The 18,184-nt window shown below is 53.2% G+C and overlaps 1 protein-coding gene across 2 annotated transcripts; it reads right to left on the bottom strand.

Annotated features, from left to right (window-relative positions):
- Window positions 1-4,902: 4,902 nt before the first annotated feature.
- Window positions 4,903-17,726, bottom strand: lsg1 (large 60S subunit nuclear export GTPase 1). Of its 2 annotated transcripts, none has more exons than XM_062977561.1 (14): window positions 17,536-17,726; window positions 14,301-14,427; window positions 14,092-14,212; window positions 13,793-13,879; window positions 12,351-12,437; window positions 11,110-11,170; window positions 10,685-10,861; window positions 9,566-9,964; window positions 9,201-9,302; window positions 8,746-8,888; window positions 7,069-7,193; window positions 6,753-6,832; window positions 5,480-5,656; window positions 4,903-5,264 (listed from the first exon to the last, which is right to left on the bottom strand). In XM_062977561.1, exons 1-14 carry the CDS (start codon window positions 17,641-17,643, stop codon window positions 5,175-5,177), a joined length of 1,884 nt encoding a protein of 627 aa, XP_062833631.1. In that variant the 5' UTR covers window positions 17,644-17,726; the 3' UTR covers window positions 4,903-5,174. The 2 variants fall into 2 exon arrangements, with proteins under 2 accessions (XP_062833631.1, XP_062833630.1); XM_062977560.1 differs by having other exon boundaries at window positions 4,903-5,360; window positions 17,536-17,723.
- Window positions 17,727-18,184: the final 458 nt, after the last annotated feature.

Here is an 18,184-nt window from a genome sequence, read left to right as displayed (position 1 = left end):
AGGTTCTCAGTTGTGGGGCCGCTCCCCCGGCCGTCCTTTCATCCGCCTCAGGGGCTGCAGGCAGGTGAGGGCTTGGAGGTCTTGACCACGTCCGTCTGTCCAGTCCAGAGCACAGCTGCCCCTCCGGCCCCTGCTGTGATGCCGTCCCCTTGCGACAGGCCCCTGCCCCCTGTGAGCCCCCGGGACCCTCCCCTGCCCCACGGCCAGCACCGGCCTCGTACACGGAGGGCTTGGGACAGAGTTCCTGGTGTAAGGACTGGGCAAAGGGAGGCTGCGGGGCAGAGGGTACTACGGGCCATGATGAGACCCCCCCCCCCCCAAAAGTGTGGCCGGCACGGCCTGGGAAACTAGAAAAGCAGCCCTCCTGTCCCTCCATTTTGGAGGCACCCCAGGGAAATAAATATGCATTTTAAAATTTTATAATTCATGTTTTAAGAGAGTTTTTAATTGATGTGGTATTGTAATGTTTATTGATTTTGTTATTGTTTTATTGAATGTGTTCTGGGCAATGTAAATTGCCGACTGTTGTAAGCCGCCCTGAGTCCCTACGGGTGAGAAGAGCAGGGTAAAAGTGATGCAAATAAGTAAATAAACAAACAAACAAACTCCCCGTTCCCTGTATTTCTACCTTGTTTTAGTTTTTCAAGGGTAAAGCTTGAGAGCAGGAAAGGCCTGGTTGCTTTGCCGACTGTAAAGCGGCACTTTTTAAGAGATTCGGGGGACACCCCCCCCCCCCAGCCCAGACCCAGTGTTTGGGGGCCTTGCTCTCCCTCTCCCCCCAAAGCCTCCTCCCCATAGAGGGCAAAGGGCGGAGGGGCCGTCGGGGGCATTGTCTCCCTGGAAGCAGCCCTCCCTCTGGCTCCGGCCCCTCTCTTATCAGAAGGAAGCCCGAGAGCAGCCGGAGCAGGACAGGCGGGCGGCAGCGGGCGGGTGGGCGGGGGTCTTCTAGGAAGCCTGTGCCCCCTCCGGCCACCATTGTCCCACTGGGCCCTGTGCAGGGGACGGTCCCTCTGCCTGGCTCTTGCTGGTGCTACTGGTCAGCATGTGTGTGCCTGCAAGGGAACAGGGAGGGGGCAGGGGTCTGGGCGCCCCACCCTGGCTTCCCCACGGCCCCATTGTCCTCCGGGTGGGCCCTGCCTCAGGACACAATGGCCAAGGCTGCGGAGGCCACTGGGGAGGGGGGGTGGATGGCCGGCTGGCCTTGCGGGGCTCAGACCACGGCCAACGCGGAGCAGAGCTGATAAGGCCCATTGAGAGCCAGGCGGGCCCTGCCCTTTGGAAAGAGATGTTATCCGGCCTTTATGGCCTGTTTGAAAAGAAAAGATGCCGAGGGGGGGGGGGGCATCTCAGTTGCACACACACTGCATGCACATGTGCATAGACACACACACACACACAGAGAGAGAGTCCCTGCAGGACAGGTACCAGTAGCAAGGAGGACCACATGGGACCCATTTGACATAAGCACCTTGTACTGTTTAAACTGTTCTATTTATTGTATTATGGTAAGGTAAAGGTTTCCCCTGACATTAAGTCCAGCCATGTCTGACTTTGGGGGTTGGTGCTCATCTCCATTTCTAAGCCGAAGAACTGGCGTTGCTCATAGACACCTCCAAGGTCATGTGGCCACTGGCATGACTGCATGGAGTACCGTTACCTTCCTGCCGGAGCGGTACCTATTGATCTACTCACATTGGTATGTTTTCGAACTCTTAGGTTGGCAGAAGCTGGAGCTAACAGGGGGCGCTCACTCTGCACCCGGGATTTCAACCTGCGACCTTTCGGTCTGCAGTTCAGCAACTCAGTGCTTTAACACACTTTGCCAGTTTTGTAAGCCGCCCTGAGTCCCCTCAGGTGAGAAGGGCGGGGTAGGAATGATGGACATAAATAAATAATAAAAATTTGGAGCCTCGTCCAGAGGATGAGGGAGGCGGGCACAACCCTCCAGGACGGGGTCAGTGGCCACAAAGGCATGGGCACATCCCTTCTTAGTTCTGGCCCGGCTCTCTCATCTGTCCAATAACGGGTGTGTTTTCCATCGTCCATCCCCTACTGTTTTTCCTAAAGAAAAGGGAGCTAATCAGACATCCCAAACCTGTTGGGTCTCTCCCCAAGGAACACAAACAACGGGCACTGGACGCTTGGCTGACCCCCTTCCCCCGTAGTCCGGATTCACTGCAGACATCTCAATAGCCATGCAGTCCTTGCAGATGTTGGCCCCACCTGGACCCTCACCAAGGTCCTGCCATTTTAAAAAAGGAATTTGGTTTTAAAATTAAATAATATAGCATATCTGTGGTATGTTTGATGTTACTGATCGATATGTAAGGGGAATATAATGCCAGCCTGCTGTGACATGGTAACTGCATGGCAAGCTTATTAACAGATGGGAGTCAGAGTGCATCATAGTTTCAGGCAGCCTTTCCCCTCCTGTGGCCCCCCATCCTACCTATGGCAGGGGCAGAGCCGGTCCAACAATGAGGCGAATTAAGCGGTCGCTTGGGGCGCAAAACATACGGGGGCGCAGTCGAGGCTGCTTTTTCTGTTGATTTCTTTTAAAACATGATGTTTTGGTGCTTAATTTGTAAAATCTTAATGTAATTTGATGTTTAATAGGCTTTTCCTTAATACCTCATTATCCAACATTTTCATTTATCCAATGCTTTTATTTTTCAGTGATTGGTTTGGGGGGTGGGCGCCAAAATTCTGTTCGCTTACATTTGAAAATTACCTAGGGCCTGCTCTGGGCAGGGGTCACTATGTTTTGTTACATTCGTTATAATTTATACAAAATACAATAATTAAACAAAACATTCTATTTTATTTCTCTATCAATACAACCTTTGTGCTTCTTTTATATCCAGTTCTATTGCTATGAGCGCAAACCAAAGACCACCTGTCCATTCTCTCAAGGTGATTCTGCATTTGGCGGAGTAAATAATTCACACGACTGAAACCCGAGTCTACTAAATACAAAGCAGGAAATGCCATGGAAAACAATGTTGCTTTATCACAAAGCAGTGGAAAGTTTTGAGACATTGTATTCCTGATCCAAAATGGAATTTTTCTCAACCGAAGGCGATTCTGTCTGCTCTGATGCTGTATCAGCGCTTCTTGCAAAGAAATGCCTGAGGCCTTGACCGGGAATGGAGCCACCACCCAAACCAGACCATCCCTGTCCAGCAGATCCCAGAAACAAGCCTCCTTACCACGATCGATCCGCTTCCCGTGGTCCACGTTACCTTCCAGTTCATCTTGAAGTGCTGCAGAGAGGGAAGAGGGGCCAATTCCCATCTTCCGGCATTGGAGGCACACCGCTTGGCTTTTCCAGGGGACCCTGCTCTTCTCTCCTTGCTTGGAAAAGGTCGCCATCCCTGCTTGCCCTGTGGTTGTTGCTTCACAAGTCGCGCTTCTTGAAGGGACCACACAGGTCACACCACGTCCCATGTCTCAGGAGAGTCCCACAAAGCAACAAAATGAGAAACGCCGTTCCCTTTGGGCAGACAGCACACTTCTGTCGGTGATAATAAACATGCAGTCTCTGGTATTGTTCTCGCAAAGCCGTGGAAACAGGCCGTCTTGAATTGCAGTCCATCTCATGTGATCTACTGCTTTTATTACAATCTGTAGAGACTAATGTGAGTGTTTTTGAAGCCAGTTGTCAGTGAACTACACATTGGATACAGAATACTTCTAGCACAAAACCTTTCAAATGTGCAGCAAATCCTCTGTATCTCCCGGTCACAGAAGCAGCAAGACATGCCAGAAGGTTCTCCAGAGGGGTGTCATTCTCATTGAACTATCTCTTTCCTTCTTCAAACATTGTTTTCCTTTAGCATTTCCTCGCGTTTGCCGTCATTCATCTAACATAAGCCATCAGTACCAACTGCTACATTACCTGGTGAGCACAACTCATCCATTTGCAAAGCCAACTTCTCAAAGTGCAACTGGGAGACTAGTTGGCCTCCAACATCTTCTGGCATTTCATCAACAGCCCTTGACATGATAAACTGCTCAAGGGGATGGATTCAATCACGGCCTCACAAGCCTGCTGGGTCATGGCAATTGCAGTAACAATGGGCGCTGATAGCACAAAGACTCCCCTGTCGAGTCAGGTTTTCCTTCCTCAGATATCGGTCTGAACATCTCACAAGAGGTGACTAAATCTTTTCTATTTAAAACCAATTTCTGAACAAACATTGTTTTCAGTGTAGCTTCAAACTGACCTCGGAACGCTCAAAAATATCCCTTCTTGTCTTTATGAGACATTTCCCCTGCAACTGGCGTGCGGGCAGGATCTCCCTGGAAAGACACATTTATTTCCCAACTGGAAAAGAGGCACAAGGACTGGTTGCTCATTCCCAGTTGCGGCAGTGGAATTGCATTTCTCCAGCCTGGGGGGTTTGCACAAGGATTAACCTCAAAGGCACTTTCCCACAGATTTCCAGACTTTTTGCCCATTGATCCCAAGAGAAAACTCCCTGCTGCCTGCCCCCAGGGACCCCAGTGTGCTCTCCGCCTGGGCCCCTCTTTCGGTGGGCGTTTGGCTGAAGCAGCCCCTCCTCAAGGGTGCCATGGCTGCCCCTGGCCCACCTGCAGAGGCCAAAGGGATTGCTGGGGTCTCCTCCAAACGCCCAAGTCATGCCAAGGAAGCAGGCAGCCCGGAGGCTGGGCATGGACTGGCAGCAGAGCGCAAGTGGGTCTTGTTGCAGAACGGAACGGGTGCATCACTACTGTCCCCAGAAACTAGACCACCGCTCACCTGCCCACCCGCCAGTCCTCAGGGCTCCAAGGGCCACCATTGTGGGGAGAGGGACGAGGAGGCTGTGGGGCAGGCTGGAGGGGGCAGGGGAGGGGGGCAGGCCTGGCAGGAAGCATGGGCTGAGAAAAAGAGGGCAGAGAGAAAGGTAACAAAACTTTATTCCCCGGGGGAGTAATGATTGGTCTCTTGCGTTGCACAGCAGCTTCCTTGGACCAGGGCCTGGATCAGAGCCCAAGGGGACCCCCGAGCCACAGCCTCCAACCCCCCCCCCCCCAGAGCAGTCCAGGGATGGGAGGGAGGAGGTGCAGAGGGAGGGAGGGAGGGAGGGGGCTGCCACGACTGAACAGGGCGCTCCCCAGAGGCAGATGGACCGGCCCCGCTGCTCCTCCGCTCGCCCACGAGTCCAACCTTCTCAGGCCTGCAGGTGCCTGGTGACGCGGCGGAGCTTCTCCTTCTTGTTCCTGTTGCCGTGCTTCTTCCAGGGCTTCCCTGGGCCGCCGTCCTTGGCGCTGGAGGGGGGCAGTCCCCCCTGGCCGGAGAGTCCTCCTTGGGAGCCCAGCGCCGAGTGGCTGCCCCGCGTGAAGGCACGGATCTCCTCCTGGGGGGGGGAGAGGCATTGCGGGGTCAGGGCCCCAAAGGGAGCGGTAGTCCACCACGCTAACAGGGCGCTTCACAGCACACCTGGCCCTCTCTTCCCAACCCCCAGGGAGCCCTTACCCGGTGGAAGAAGTCTGCGTCCACTCCATTGTCCATCTGCGTGGCCCTCTGGCTCCGGCCCGGCCGTGTCCTTGTCTCGGGGGGAGGGGCCTTGGGGGCCGGGCTGCCTCTCTTGTGCCAGCGCTGGAACTCCTGGGCGTCTGTTCCGGGAGGCGGGTGGCAGTAAAGCAGCTTGCCCTGGAAAAGGCAGCCAAGGGGTTGGTGGGGGCCACCTTTGCCAGCTCAACTCCCCCCCCCCCAACTCTCATTCCATAAGCCATAAGCAGCAGGAGCAGAAGATAATCTCATTGGCTCCAGCTGCAAAGCCACCAGAGGAGGAGCAGCTCCTGCGTGCCTCCTGCTCCTCCTTCCTCACCTCCCACAGTCAGCACAAGGAACCAGAGCCACCGCCTGGTCCACAAGATGCAGCTGAGGGAACTGGCCATGTTATGATTGGAGAAAACAAGGCTGAGAGAAGGGGCAGGAGAGCTAAACATCTGAAAGGTCACACTGAGGAGGAGGAGGAAGAATGGTTGTTTGCTGCAGTTTGAGCCCCTTGATCGACTTCATTGCCTTTAGACCACCCAAAGGCAATGAAGTCAATCAAGGGGCTCAAATTGCAAGATCAAATGACTCCCTCTAAATATTAGGAAGCACACCCTGGCTGTCCACACAGCGGAATATGCTTCTGCCTCAGGGTCTGGAGGAGCCTCCTTCTCTGGGGCATTTACGCAGAGGCTGGGCAGCTGTCTTCAGAGGTCCACAACTGTGTAATACTGCCTGGCAGAAGGGGGCTGAGGTGCAGAGCCCTGGGGGTCCTTCCCAACTCTAGGATCCTAAGAATTCCCTTGGGAGGCCCCGCTCACCCGGCACAGGGCGTCCAACAACCAAACCCACATCCTTTTAAACCACCCAAGACATGGCTTTATGCGCCAGCCCTCCTCCTCCTCCTCCTTCTCACTCTTTGTCTCTTGTGCATTTTGGGCTTCCTCTCCCAGAAGAGCCAGGCAGCGCAGGCAAAGGCCAGGGATTGTGGCCCCTGACATCCCAGTACCCCATTGAGTTTCCAGGCTGGTCAATGGTCATTCTATGGAGCAGCGATCCTTGGGCTGGGCACATGGAGGGAAGGGCAAGGAGGCCCCGTTGCTGTGTCCTGGCACTGCTTCCTGCCCTGCTCTTCCCTGCGGCCCTCGCTCTTCGCCTGAACCACCTCTTCATTCCCATCCAGCGCCAGGAGGGATCTTATCACCATGTCAACACGGCTGCGATGCTCAGAAATCTCCTGGACACTTACCGTGACGTAGTCCTTCAGCACATAGCGAGCCGAGCGGGGCTGATCCGGCTGCCCGTGGTCAGTCATGAACCCCCTCATGTCTGTGGCCGGCGAAGGGCAGTGGGGAGGGAAGGACAGCAGAAAGGAAGGAAGAGGCAGATCAGAGAAGGACACTCTCCAGGGTCAAAGGGGAGCCGCCTGCCCTTCTCCAGGCCAAAGGGGGAGCTTCAGCCCCAAACAGGCAGAGACGCTTGGCCTTTCGAGGGCTAAGGGAACAAGGGCCAAGGGACGGGGCCCGCACACATGCACACCCCGGCCTTGCCGGGCAGCCACTCACATCCGTAGGCGGTCAGCAGCTCCTCTGAGGTGGGTGGCCGGTCAGGCTCCTCGCCTTCTCTGGGCCGGACGATGTTGATGCCGTAAGTTGCCTCCAGGACAGAACGGGGGATGCGCTGGCAGACGTTGGCGCGTCAAGGAAGGACCCAAGATGTCTATGGACGTGATCAGGGCAAGCCGGGGACTTCCCAAGACAGGAGAGAATTGGGGGCTCCACAAGACCAGACAAACCCCCCTCTTCCCTCCACGGTCCGTTTGCAATGAGTCCCACCTCCATCCATCCCCACAGAAGCCCCCAAGACACAAGGCCAAGCACCAGGGCCTGCTTTAGATATCTGCAGGTATTCAGGGAGAAGCCCAGCGCAAGGGCCGCTAAGGAGAGCCCTTCTTGGCCTGGAAAGCACGGTCCCGTGGCTTGACCCAGTCCACAGCTGGGCGGGCTCTGGATCATTCCCCAAACAGACACACAGCCGAAGCACTTGCACTGCAGGCACAGCAGGAACCCAGGGGCCTGCCTTGAGGAGGGTGGCCAGAGTCAAATCCCACCCCATTCCCTGCCTATATATTCTTCTTTGCACTTCTTGAAAGAGCTCCATGGGGCGGCCTGCATGACTGTCCACACAGGGGAAGGCAGGGGCGGGAGGCTTTTCAGCAGCCCTGGGCTGAAAAGAAGGATTACGGAAATGGCTGGCCCAAGACCCGGTGCAAGAGGCCAGTGCCCCCCATTGGCCCCCCTTCCCTGGGTCCAGCACCGTATCCCCCAGCCCACCCACACAGACACGGTCTCACTGGTCCAGGGCTCCCATCACGCCACTTCCTAAGTCAGTCTGAAGTACAGCTATAAGATTCCACGAACTGCTTCAAGATTCCTGTCTGGCAAAGCAATGCAGGCCCAGCCTTCACGGGGTGAACCAGCGCCAGATGATGGCCTGCACTGAGCCCTGCAGCCTGCACTCAATACAACATTCTCTTTTCCCTCCAGTCCAACCTCCCCAAGTCCCCAGGATGTCCAAGGCCGGGGTCCCTTCTCCAGCGCTTTCCATGGCACCTTGAAGACCCACCCCTTCCCCTCACATCCACTCTGATGGGCCTCTCCCATGTCGACCACCACATCCCCTTGGCCCAGCTGACCTGACCCTTGCTCCCAGGCCCTCAACACTGAAGGCCAGCCCTCTCCATTTGGCCAATAAGCAGCTGACAGTGTAAGCAAACCCTTTCCGCCCCCTCCTTCCTCCCAGGACACAGGTTGGCTTCTGCCCCTTCCAGAGGTCCTGCCTCCTGCACCCACCGCCCTTTCCCTCTTGCATCAAGCTCTCCTCATCCTCATACGCAAGCGGCAGCCCCTCCCTATCAATGCTTTCCACCACAGGCATTGAACACAGACACACAGGCAGATGGAAGGGACACCTCAGACCATCGACAGTCCAGACAGGGCAGGATTCCACGGCTAGAGCATCCCTGGCCACCCTTCCCTTCCCTCCCTTCGGCCCCCTCTGCCAGGCTTGGACAAACCCTGAGCAAGAAGGCAGGCATCATGGAATCATCATAGAATAGAAGAGCTGGAAGAGACCACAGGAGCCATCTAGTCCGACCCCCTGCCACGAAGGATAATCAGGATCAGCCCGGCCCCTGACCTGAGCCCTGCTCCCCACAGGAATGTGCCCAGGAAAAGGATATGAGGGAGACCGGGGGGACGTGGTCCCTCATCTGGTCTATGGGCAGGATCCCGCTGCAAATCATCTCGGCCTTCGTGGAGACAAACGAGGGCATCACCAGGCCGGGACAGTCGCACAGGCACAGGCCGGGCTCCACGTACAGCGTCTGCAACAACAGCAACAACTTAAAGGTGAACCTTCCAGGCACCGAGCCATTGCATTGGGACCTCCTCTGTGCAAGGCCGGCCTTTCCTCAGCATACCTCACCCCGGAGGGCGTCCGAGCTGGGGTCTGGGGAGGGGTGATCACTGCCCCAAATGAGCTGGATTCAGCCTTGCTGCCCGGGAACAGCAGCTCTTGCAGAAAGGCTGCTCTTAACTGGGGAGGCACAGGCCCTCTTGGCCACCCTTTGCCAGCGAGGGCACCCTGGCAGCAACACAGGACCCACCAGCTGCCTGCCCTGCAACCCTGGGCGTACCTGGAAGTGCTTTGTGTGCCCCGGGGTGGCCGAGACGGAGACCTTCTTCTTCCCCAGGATGGTGTTGATGGTGGAGCTCTTTCCAACATTGGGGTAGCCCACCTGAGAGGGAGGGAGGGAGGGGGAGAGGGAGGGGGGAGAGAGGAACACTCATCCTCTCCTCAGCCAGACCAGGACATGCCAGAACAGGTAGCGGGGTCAGGGACCTTGGCCAGCTCCTACTTGCAATCTGCTCCCTTTTGAGGGGAACCTTGAGCCCCGCCCCCCAACGCCCCCCAGGCCCCATGTGGAGGCAGATGTGGGGCGCCCTCCGCCAGCGCCCATAAAGGAAGCTGGTTCCGCTGGACTGGCACCCTTTGACTCACCAGCCCAACGGTCACCTCCCCGTCTCTGATGGTCCTCTTCCCTTCATGGACCGATCGGAAGACCTGCAGGAGCTCCTCTCGCTGCACTAAGTGGCTGCTGTTTCTGGGGGGGCACTGCAGAGGGGGGGCCGGCCCTGTGGGGGTCTCAAGGCCCCCCATCCCGTTCTTCCGCCAGGCCCCGTCGCCTGTGGCCCCGCCCCCCTCGTCCTCGGAGCACGTCCGCCAGGCCTCCTCTCCCTCCAAGTCCTCCTCGCAGTCCTCGTAAGCGTCGCTCTCTTCCTCCGAGGTGCCCTCTTGCGCTGAGGAAGAGTCCGGGTCACTCTCGGAATGGCTGCTCGGGGTCTGGTCCTCCTCCGGCCAGGAAGCCTCCTTCTCTGATCCCTCCGCCGCCTCCGTTCCCTGCACAAAGAAAGCGGGACACAAATATTGTGGGGCACGGCTCCCCCGAGGCAAAATGCAGGGCCTTTTTCAACCTGTTCCTCTCACCCAGAGACCTTGGTCTGAGCAAGTGACTGAGGGAACAATGCTGCCATTCTGTGAATGAACTTCTACGGAATGGCCAGAGTGGGGGCTTGAGCATTTGAGGGCTGGTGTGCCCTCTATGTGCAGGGGTGCAGTGTTTCAAGGCCTGCTCAAGCTGCACATCAGTCAGCTGTGTCATGCGACAGCAATTTAAAAAATCCAATACAGTTTGAGGCAACCAGAGTCCAGTGTCCCAGGCGAGGGAAGCAGGAGTCCCGCCGTGTTCAGTTCTGGGAGGAAGAAGACCCCGGTGCTAAGAGCACCTTGGAAGGCTGTGGGGTCTCCTTTGCTGGAGGTTTTGAACAGAGGTGGCCTGGCCCACCTTTCAGGGATAGTTTTCGGCAACAGCACTAGCAGGCTTGGACTAGAGGGCTCTCGGGGGAAACTGCCAACCATATCATTACATGGGCTTGAACTGTTCTGAAGTCTTAAGACCCTAGAATGACTTTTTACAGATGCAAGCGTATGTGGGGGTGGGGGTCACTATATAGGAGAGCCAGTGAGAACTGCCTGCAAGGAAGGTGCCAATCTCGCCTCCCCCACCCCCGCCGGTGCCATCCTTGGCCTAAGGGACAACCCCCCCCCCCCCCCGGTTACCTTAGAGAGCGCAGCCAGCCTTTTGCCCTCGGCCAGGGCCGACCAGAAGACCACCCTGACCCCCTCCTCTTCAAAGAACTGGGCCCAGGCAGCGCGCTGCTCCTCGCTCAGCAGGTCAGCCTTGTTCAGCAGGATGAGGTTCTCCTTCTCGGGGCTGATTTCCTTGGCGTAGCTTTCCTACAAGCGGCAAGAGCAAGTGCCATCACTGGCTGCAGGGAAGTGCCAGCAGGGAAAGGGAAGGTGGCGGGGAGCCCCCACAAGGCCCACCCCCACTCAGCCCCATGGCTTTTCCAAGGAGAGGGGGCTGGAGAAAGAATGGAAATCTGTCCTAAAGGCAGCGTTTAGGTGAGGGGTGGCCAAAAGCCTTCCAGTGCCTGCGGTGAAGCCGCTGCCCCACATAAACCCCACTCGGGGGCCACACCTACCAGGTCTCTGCACCTGAAGAGGAGGGGGTTCCGGGCATCCACTATCTGGACCACAACGTCACTGCAAAGGGAAAGGGAAAGGTAGCCCTGTGTTCATTCATTCATTCCCTTGCCACTGCTTCTGCAAAGAGCCTCTGGGGCAGCAAATGCAGCGACACAGGCAGCCTCAAGGCTGGACTTCTGCAATGCACTTTACATTGGGCTCCCTCTGGACCCAGTTCGGAAACTCCAATCAGGTCAAAATGCTGCAGCCAGATTGGTCCCACAGTGAGCCTATCACCCCTTTCCTAATGCCACTCCACGGGCTGCCAAAGTACAAAGCAAAGTGCAAAATGTTGGTTTTGACCTTTAAAGCCCTGCATTGGGGTCCAAGTTCCCTACAGGACCGCCTTCCATCCCGTACAACCCGTGGCCCCCTCGGACTCTGAGGTCCTTTTAAGGATGTTTACTTCAACCAGACGGAACCCAACTGGCGACCGTCTCCCAGCATCAGACACCCCAAGACTGTGGAACCACCTGCCAAAGGAAAAGATCCCACAGCGAGATTACCTGTTGGAATTTAAGACACAATTGACCACCCATCTCTTCCGGCAGGAGGCCGACCCGGTCAATTTTAAGTTGTGAATTGTAATCTGCACTTTATCAGTGGATTTGAATTTGTATTTTAACTCTGTATCTTGTTGTATGTCTTTTAATAGCATCTTATCTGTTGTTTTAATGATGTTGTATCCCACCTCAAGTTGCAGGAAGAGGAGGGTACTACATTAATTAGCACCATCATCATCATCATCAATAATAATATGCAATGAGTACAACATGGGGAGAGATGTCCACTGCGACACAGCAATCCCAGAGTCCTCCTTCTTCCCAGGACCCTCCAGTTTTCTACTTACGAAGTTATTTTTACAACCAATCTATACGTTTATATTCTACTCACCTGACCCCCTCAAATATAGAACTTAAAACAACTCACAATTTGAAACAAATGTAGCACACCTAAAGCCTTCAGAAAGTGGACATCAAAACTTAACCCTCATTAACCTTTTTGAATGCAGAGCTCTTCCCTCCAGGTCCTTTCACTGCCAGCCATGGTCTCCTCAAAACACGTTCTCCTTGCTGTCCCTCCTGCCCGACCCTCAGGGCCTCTGGAAACCCCACTGCAGCTCCTCCATCAGCAAGAGCAGCCACAGCAGCCTCAGCGCAAGGACAGCCGCACACCAAAAGCTGCCACGGAGCATTACCTTCTTTCCAAGACCCGCCACAGCTGGCGCCAAAAATCCAAATTTCGCTCAAAGGGAGTCAAAAGGAGCTTCTGTTCTTCCTCCAACCTGGAAGAAACAAGGGAGGGAAACCTCAGCAATGGAGCATTTGATGAGCAACCATGACGCCACTGCACCAGGAGCTGTGACCTGCATCGCTGCCTTCTATCTTCTCTCTCTAAAACATTCCGCACTGCCTTAACTCCCAGCAAGGAAAATATTCAGGACCAGGACCAATCATAGTCCAGTGGAGCAGGGCTCTGTCCCTCCATTAAGACAAGAGAAGAGTCCACTGGGCACAGCTGGAGGCCGGGCTGTGGTGCAGGCTGGTTAGTAGCCAGCTGCAATAAGTCACTATGACCAAGAAGTCATGAGTTCGAGGCCAGCCCATGTTGGAGTAAACACCCAACCATTAAAATAAAAAATAGCCCTGCTCATTGTTGACCTAAGCAACCCGAAAGACAGTTGCATCTGTCAAGTAGGAAAATTTAGGGACCACTTATGCGGGGAGGCTAATTTAACTGATTTACAACACCGTATGAAGAAGTACTCCATCAAAAAAGTGGATGATGAAGCAGCAGCTCCTCCTGTGGCCGGAATCAAGCATACCCTCATAAAGCCAGAAGCTGGGAAGTTAAACAGCCTCTGTGTCTGTCTGTCTGTTGTTTGTCTAATGGCATTGAATGTTTGCCATATAAGTACATTGTGATCCGCCCTGAGTCCCGTTCGGGGTGAGAAGGGCGGAATATAAATACTGTAAATAAATAAATAAATAAATTCAAGAGCTGGCCCCTCTCTTCCAAAGACACCCGCCTGGAACCCCGACCTCGCACACAAACACACCACAGAGGGAGGAAAGGAGGAACAGGGCCCTCCCCATTGTGAAGTCACATTCACTCCATGTCTGCCTGAACTCCTCTTGGATGGTTTTTAGAGTCACTTGAAAATAATTCTCTTTCTTCAGAGGGGAACAAGGTCTTGAGGGGGGCGGTTCGTGTAACTGAATCAGCCTTTTTTCCTCTCCACAGAAGAATGTCCATTGAGCTAGTACAAAGTCTCTACTAAAAGACTAAAACACAAGACTTGTTTCCTTCAGGCTCACCATTCCATCCTATGGAGCCTACACTCACAAGGTGGGCAATCAATGCTATCCTGACGTTGGAGGACTACGATCACCCCTGGACACAAGGCATGCTGGATCTCTGCAGAGCCAGCACCTCTCAGGCTTGTATCCTGACCCAGTTTCATCAAGGATGGATAGACGCCACTCTCCCTTGCAGTGGGCCAGGAAGCACAAGGCCAAATAAATAAACCACCAGGTAAATAATAAATAAGGCCAAATAAATAATAATAATAATAATAATAATAATAAGGCCAAATAAGGCCAATAATAATTAATAATAAGGCCAAATAAATAAACTCACCGAACCAGCTGCCTCCTCCACTCCAGGAAGCTGTCCCTCTCCGCCTGGCTCAGCATTTCAGGGCTGGTCTGCTTGTTCCAGTGTGGCCTAGAGCAACCAAGCGCAAAACAAAAAGGATGTCATGCCAGGAAAGGGTTACAGATGTTCTCAAAAGAGCAGCTAGCAAAGCAGCCAATGCATCCAACGTGAGAGGTAAGAATTAGAGGGACTTGTAAAGTTTATCGTGACCAATATACTGGAGAACACAGTGGTCACACAAAACGTGCAGTCTCAGAAGGAGCCTGGGCTGCCAGACTCACCTCCGTGGGATGCAGAGGAATTGCTTGTGTTGCTCCTGAAGCTCCTGGATCTTTTGTGCCTCTTCTGCTGTTAGCAGGCCAGTCCGAGCCTCAGGAGAAACTATCTTGATGTTCAATTTCTCTGCAGAACAACAGAAACAACGACAAATGTCGGTGGGAAGCTGGGTTTGTGCCCCAGGTGGAGAAGGACATCCTTGCCAATAGCTCACCTGCCGCAAACTCTGTTCCTGCCAATTCCGCGGTAGCCAGGAATTCATCCAGAGAGTTCTGCTCCGTGACGGACTGGAGGTTGAGGCGCCCCCAGTCGTAGCCATCGTTTAAGTCACTCGTGTGGAGCTGCAAAGGAAGGACACACAGCTGCACTTCCCGCCATTAAAGCCAACGGACCCCATTGGGCTTGAGGGCAAGTCACTCAGATTTGCTACTTATAATGTGCACTTTGCTAATCTACCATGATAACCTCACTGTTTTTAGTAAGTGTGTTTCAATTTTTTGGTTAATGTTTAAATATTATAATTGATGTATGTTATTGTTTATTGATGTACTTTACATTGTTTTGTTTTGTATCTGATATTTCTGTGAGCTGTCCCAAGTCCCCTCTGGGGGAGATGGTTGTGGGATATAAATAAACTTATTATTATTATTATTATTATTATTATTTGCGTGGAAAAGCTGGCCACTCCACAGCAAATGCCCCTCCTCTGTTTACCCGCAAGCAAAGCACCAGAGAGTCAGATTCATAATCCAAACAGGAGAGAAACAAAGCAGGTTGGGTCTCATAAACTACATCAAGATACAGCAATCAATGGCCTTTCTTCCCTTCAGAAATGGCACAAAGTCAACAAGCAATCTTCAGAGCCTGCAAAAGGAATGTTTGTATGTTCCTGTCAGGTGTTTATATGGAGTTTGCCACAGGAAGGCAGGAAAGGCTGGTCAATCACCAAACCTTTTCCTCCAGTTTCTTGGAAGTGGCCTATCTTCCGAACTGGGGTTTTACAATTGTGGCTCACAAGCTGCTTTAGACTTCAAAAATAAATTTATTATTATACCACTGATTTCTGGGCCTGAATATATTGCACAAGATTTCTCTAACTTAAAATGATACATTTTAATATATTGGGTTTATGGTTCCCGTCCCCTTGATCAGGTCATGTAAGTGTTATTTATTTCTATAATTGTATTTTTACTTTGCTTAATAATGTGTTATTATGTTTGTTATGTAATGTTTGTCTTGTTTTTGACAAGACAGAGGCCCTCCTGGTCAGTCGCTCGTCGGATCGGGGTATTGGGTGGCAACCTGTGCTGGACGGGGTTGCACTCCCCCTGAAATCACAGGTCCGCAGTTTGGGGGTCCTCCTGGATTCAGCGCTGACGCTTGAAGCGCAGGTGTCGGCGGTGGCCGGGAGGGCTTTTGCACAACTCAAACTTGTGCGCCAACTGCGACCATACCTCGTGAAGTCTGACTTGACCACGGTGGTGCATGCCTTAGTTACCTCTAGACTGGACTACTGTAATGCGCTCTACGTGGGGCTTCCCTTGAAGACGGCCCGGAAGTTACAGCTGGTCCAACGTTCGGCAGCCAGACTAATAACGGGGGCGAGTTACAGGGAGAGATCTACTCCCCTGTTTAAGGAGCTCCACTGGCTGCCGTTCATCTTCCGGTCCCAATTCAAGGTGCAGACCATCATTTATAAAGCCCTAAACGGTTTGGGACCCGCCTACCTTCGTGACCGTATCTCCTATCATAAACCTGCCCGACCTCTCCGATCATCGGGGGAGGCCCTCCTGTCGCCACTACCTATATCTCAGGCTCGCCTTGTAGGAACAAGGGAGAGGGCCTTCTCTGCGGTGGCCCCTCGCTTGTGGAACTCGCTGCCCATTGAAATCAGGCAAGCCCCCACCCTTTTAGCCTTCAGGAAAGATTTAAAAACATGGCTCTTCCGTTGTGCTTTCGGAGAGTAAATGTTCTATGCTACTCCCCCCCGATATTTATCCTCTAGACTGGTTCACTATCTGATGTCCCGTCCCTCGAGGTTTTATTCTGATCCCTTTCTCACCCAGAGTTTTAATTTTTAATCTAGTTTTTAAATGTAGTATTCATGGGGCCCGCTCGTGTTATATTGCTGTTTTGATCTTATGTTGTACTGTTTATTTTATGTAATGTATTATTTAATTGTATTATGTTATGGTTTATTGTATTGTCTTGGGCATGGCCCCATGTAAGCCGCCCCGAGTCCCCGTTGGGGAGATGGTGGCGGGGTATAAATAAAGTTTTATTATTATTATTTATTATTGTTTTTATTATTGGAAACCGCCCTGAATCCCATCCGGGAGATAGGGCGGTATATAAATAAAGTTTTATTATTACAGTAGAGTCTCACTTATCCAACATTCTGGATTATCCAACGCATTTTTGTAGTCAATGTTTTCAATATATCGTGATATTTTGGTGCTAAATTCGTAAATACAGTAATTACTACATAGCATTACTGCACATTGAACTACTTTTTCTGCCAAATTTGTTGTATAACATGATGTTTTGGTGCTTAGTTTGTAAAATCATAACCTAATATGATGTTTAATAGGCTTTTCCTTAATCTCTCCTTATTATCCAACATATGCATTTATTGAATTTTTAATGGTGCTATGTTATGTTGTTTTATATTTTGTTATATTGTATTACTCTGGGCATGGCCCCATGTTAGCCGCCCCGAGTCCCTGTTGGGGAGATGGTGGCGGGGTATAAATAAAGTTTTATTATTATTATTATTATTATATTCGCTTATCCAACATTCTGCCAGCCCATTTACATTGGATAAGTGAGACTCTACTGTATTATTATTATTATTATTATTATTATTATTATTATTATTAAACTCCCTGAATCTCTGGCCACAGGTAGGAGCAGGTCTCTTCCACCTGAAGCCCTCCAGGCATTTTGGACATCAGCTCCCAGAATTCCTGACCACTGGATAAGCTGACAATTGGGGCTTCTGGGACTTGGAGCCCCAAACACCTGGACGGCCACCTGGAAGTTTGTGCACACCTGGGTTAACACTTCTGAGTGAGGAAGCCTCAAGCAACCTGGACTGAAGCCATGTCATAAAGTTGGGAGAGACCATATGGGCCATCTAGTCCAACCCTTTTCTGCCTTCATGCAGGAAAAGCACGTTCAAAGCAGCCCCGACAGACGGCCATCCAGCCTCCTGCTTCCTAACTTAAGCTCACAGATCCCAGGCAAGGCCCCGCTTGGGCCCTCCCTCCTACCAGGGGTTTTGGACTCCAACTCCCATCATTCCTAACAGCCTGCCGGCTGTTAGGAATGATGGGAGTTGGAGTCCAAAACCCCTGGTAGGAGGGAGGGCCCAAGCGGGGCCTTGCCTGGGCTCCCTGCCGTCTTCTCCGCCCCAGAAGCCAAGCCGAGGCCTGAGCCCGCTCTCTCACCCATCCGGCGGCGTCCCGCCTTCCCCCGCGGCCCTGTCCCCGCTCCCGGAGGAGCGCCCTGCCCAGGCCCGGCCCCGCCGCCGACGCCGCGCTCTTCTTCTTGCCCATGTTGCTGCCCGAGGAAGGGGACCGCTTTCCCGGAGCACGCGGCGGCGGCGGAGCCGCTCGGCCAATCGGAGGGCGCGCGTCCTGTGCGTCGCTCTTAAGGCTCCGGGCGGAATCGCTCCCTCGTGCGCCTGAGTCCCGGGACTCAGTTTCTGCCCCGAAGTGCCCGCCAGGGGGCGCCCGACCCTCGCCATGGCTGTGTTTCATAACACAAGGTTGCGGTGAGATTACCATGTTCCAGAAGCATTCTCTCCCGACGTTTCGCCCACATCTATGGCAGGCATCCTCAGAGGTTGCGAGGTCTGTTGGGAACTAGGCAAGTGGGGTTTATATATATCCCTGTGGAATGATGTCCAGGGAGGGAGAAAGAAAGAACTGTGTTGTCGAAGGCTTCCATGGCTGGGATCACAGGATTGTTGTATGTTTTCGGGGCTGTGTGGCCATGTTCCAGAAGTATTCTCTCCTGACGTTTCGCCCATATCTATGGCAGGCATCCTCAGAGGTTGTGAGGTATGGAGAAATTAAGCAAGGAAGGTTTATATAT

Source organism: Anolis carolinensis, chromosome 3 (assembly GCF_035594765.1).
Source record: "Anolis carolinensis isolate JA03-04 chromosome 3, rAnoCar3.1.pri, whole genome shotgun sequence".
In the NCBI taxonomy this organism is placed as follows: domain Eukaryota; kingdom Metazoa; phylum Chordata; class Lepidosauria; order Squamata; family Dactyloidae; genus Anolis; species Anolis carolinensis.
This window is presented reverse-complemented; position numbering and strand designations above follow the sequence as displayed.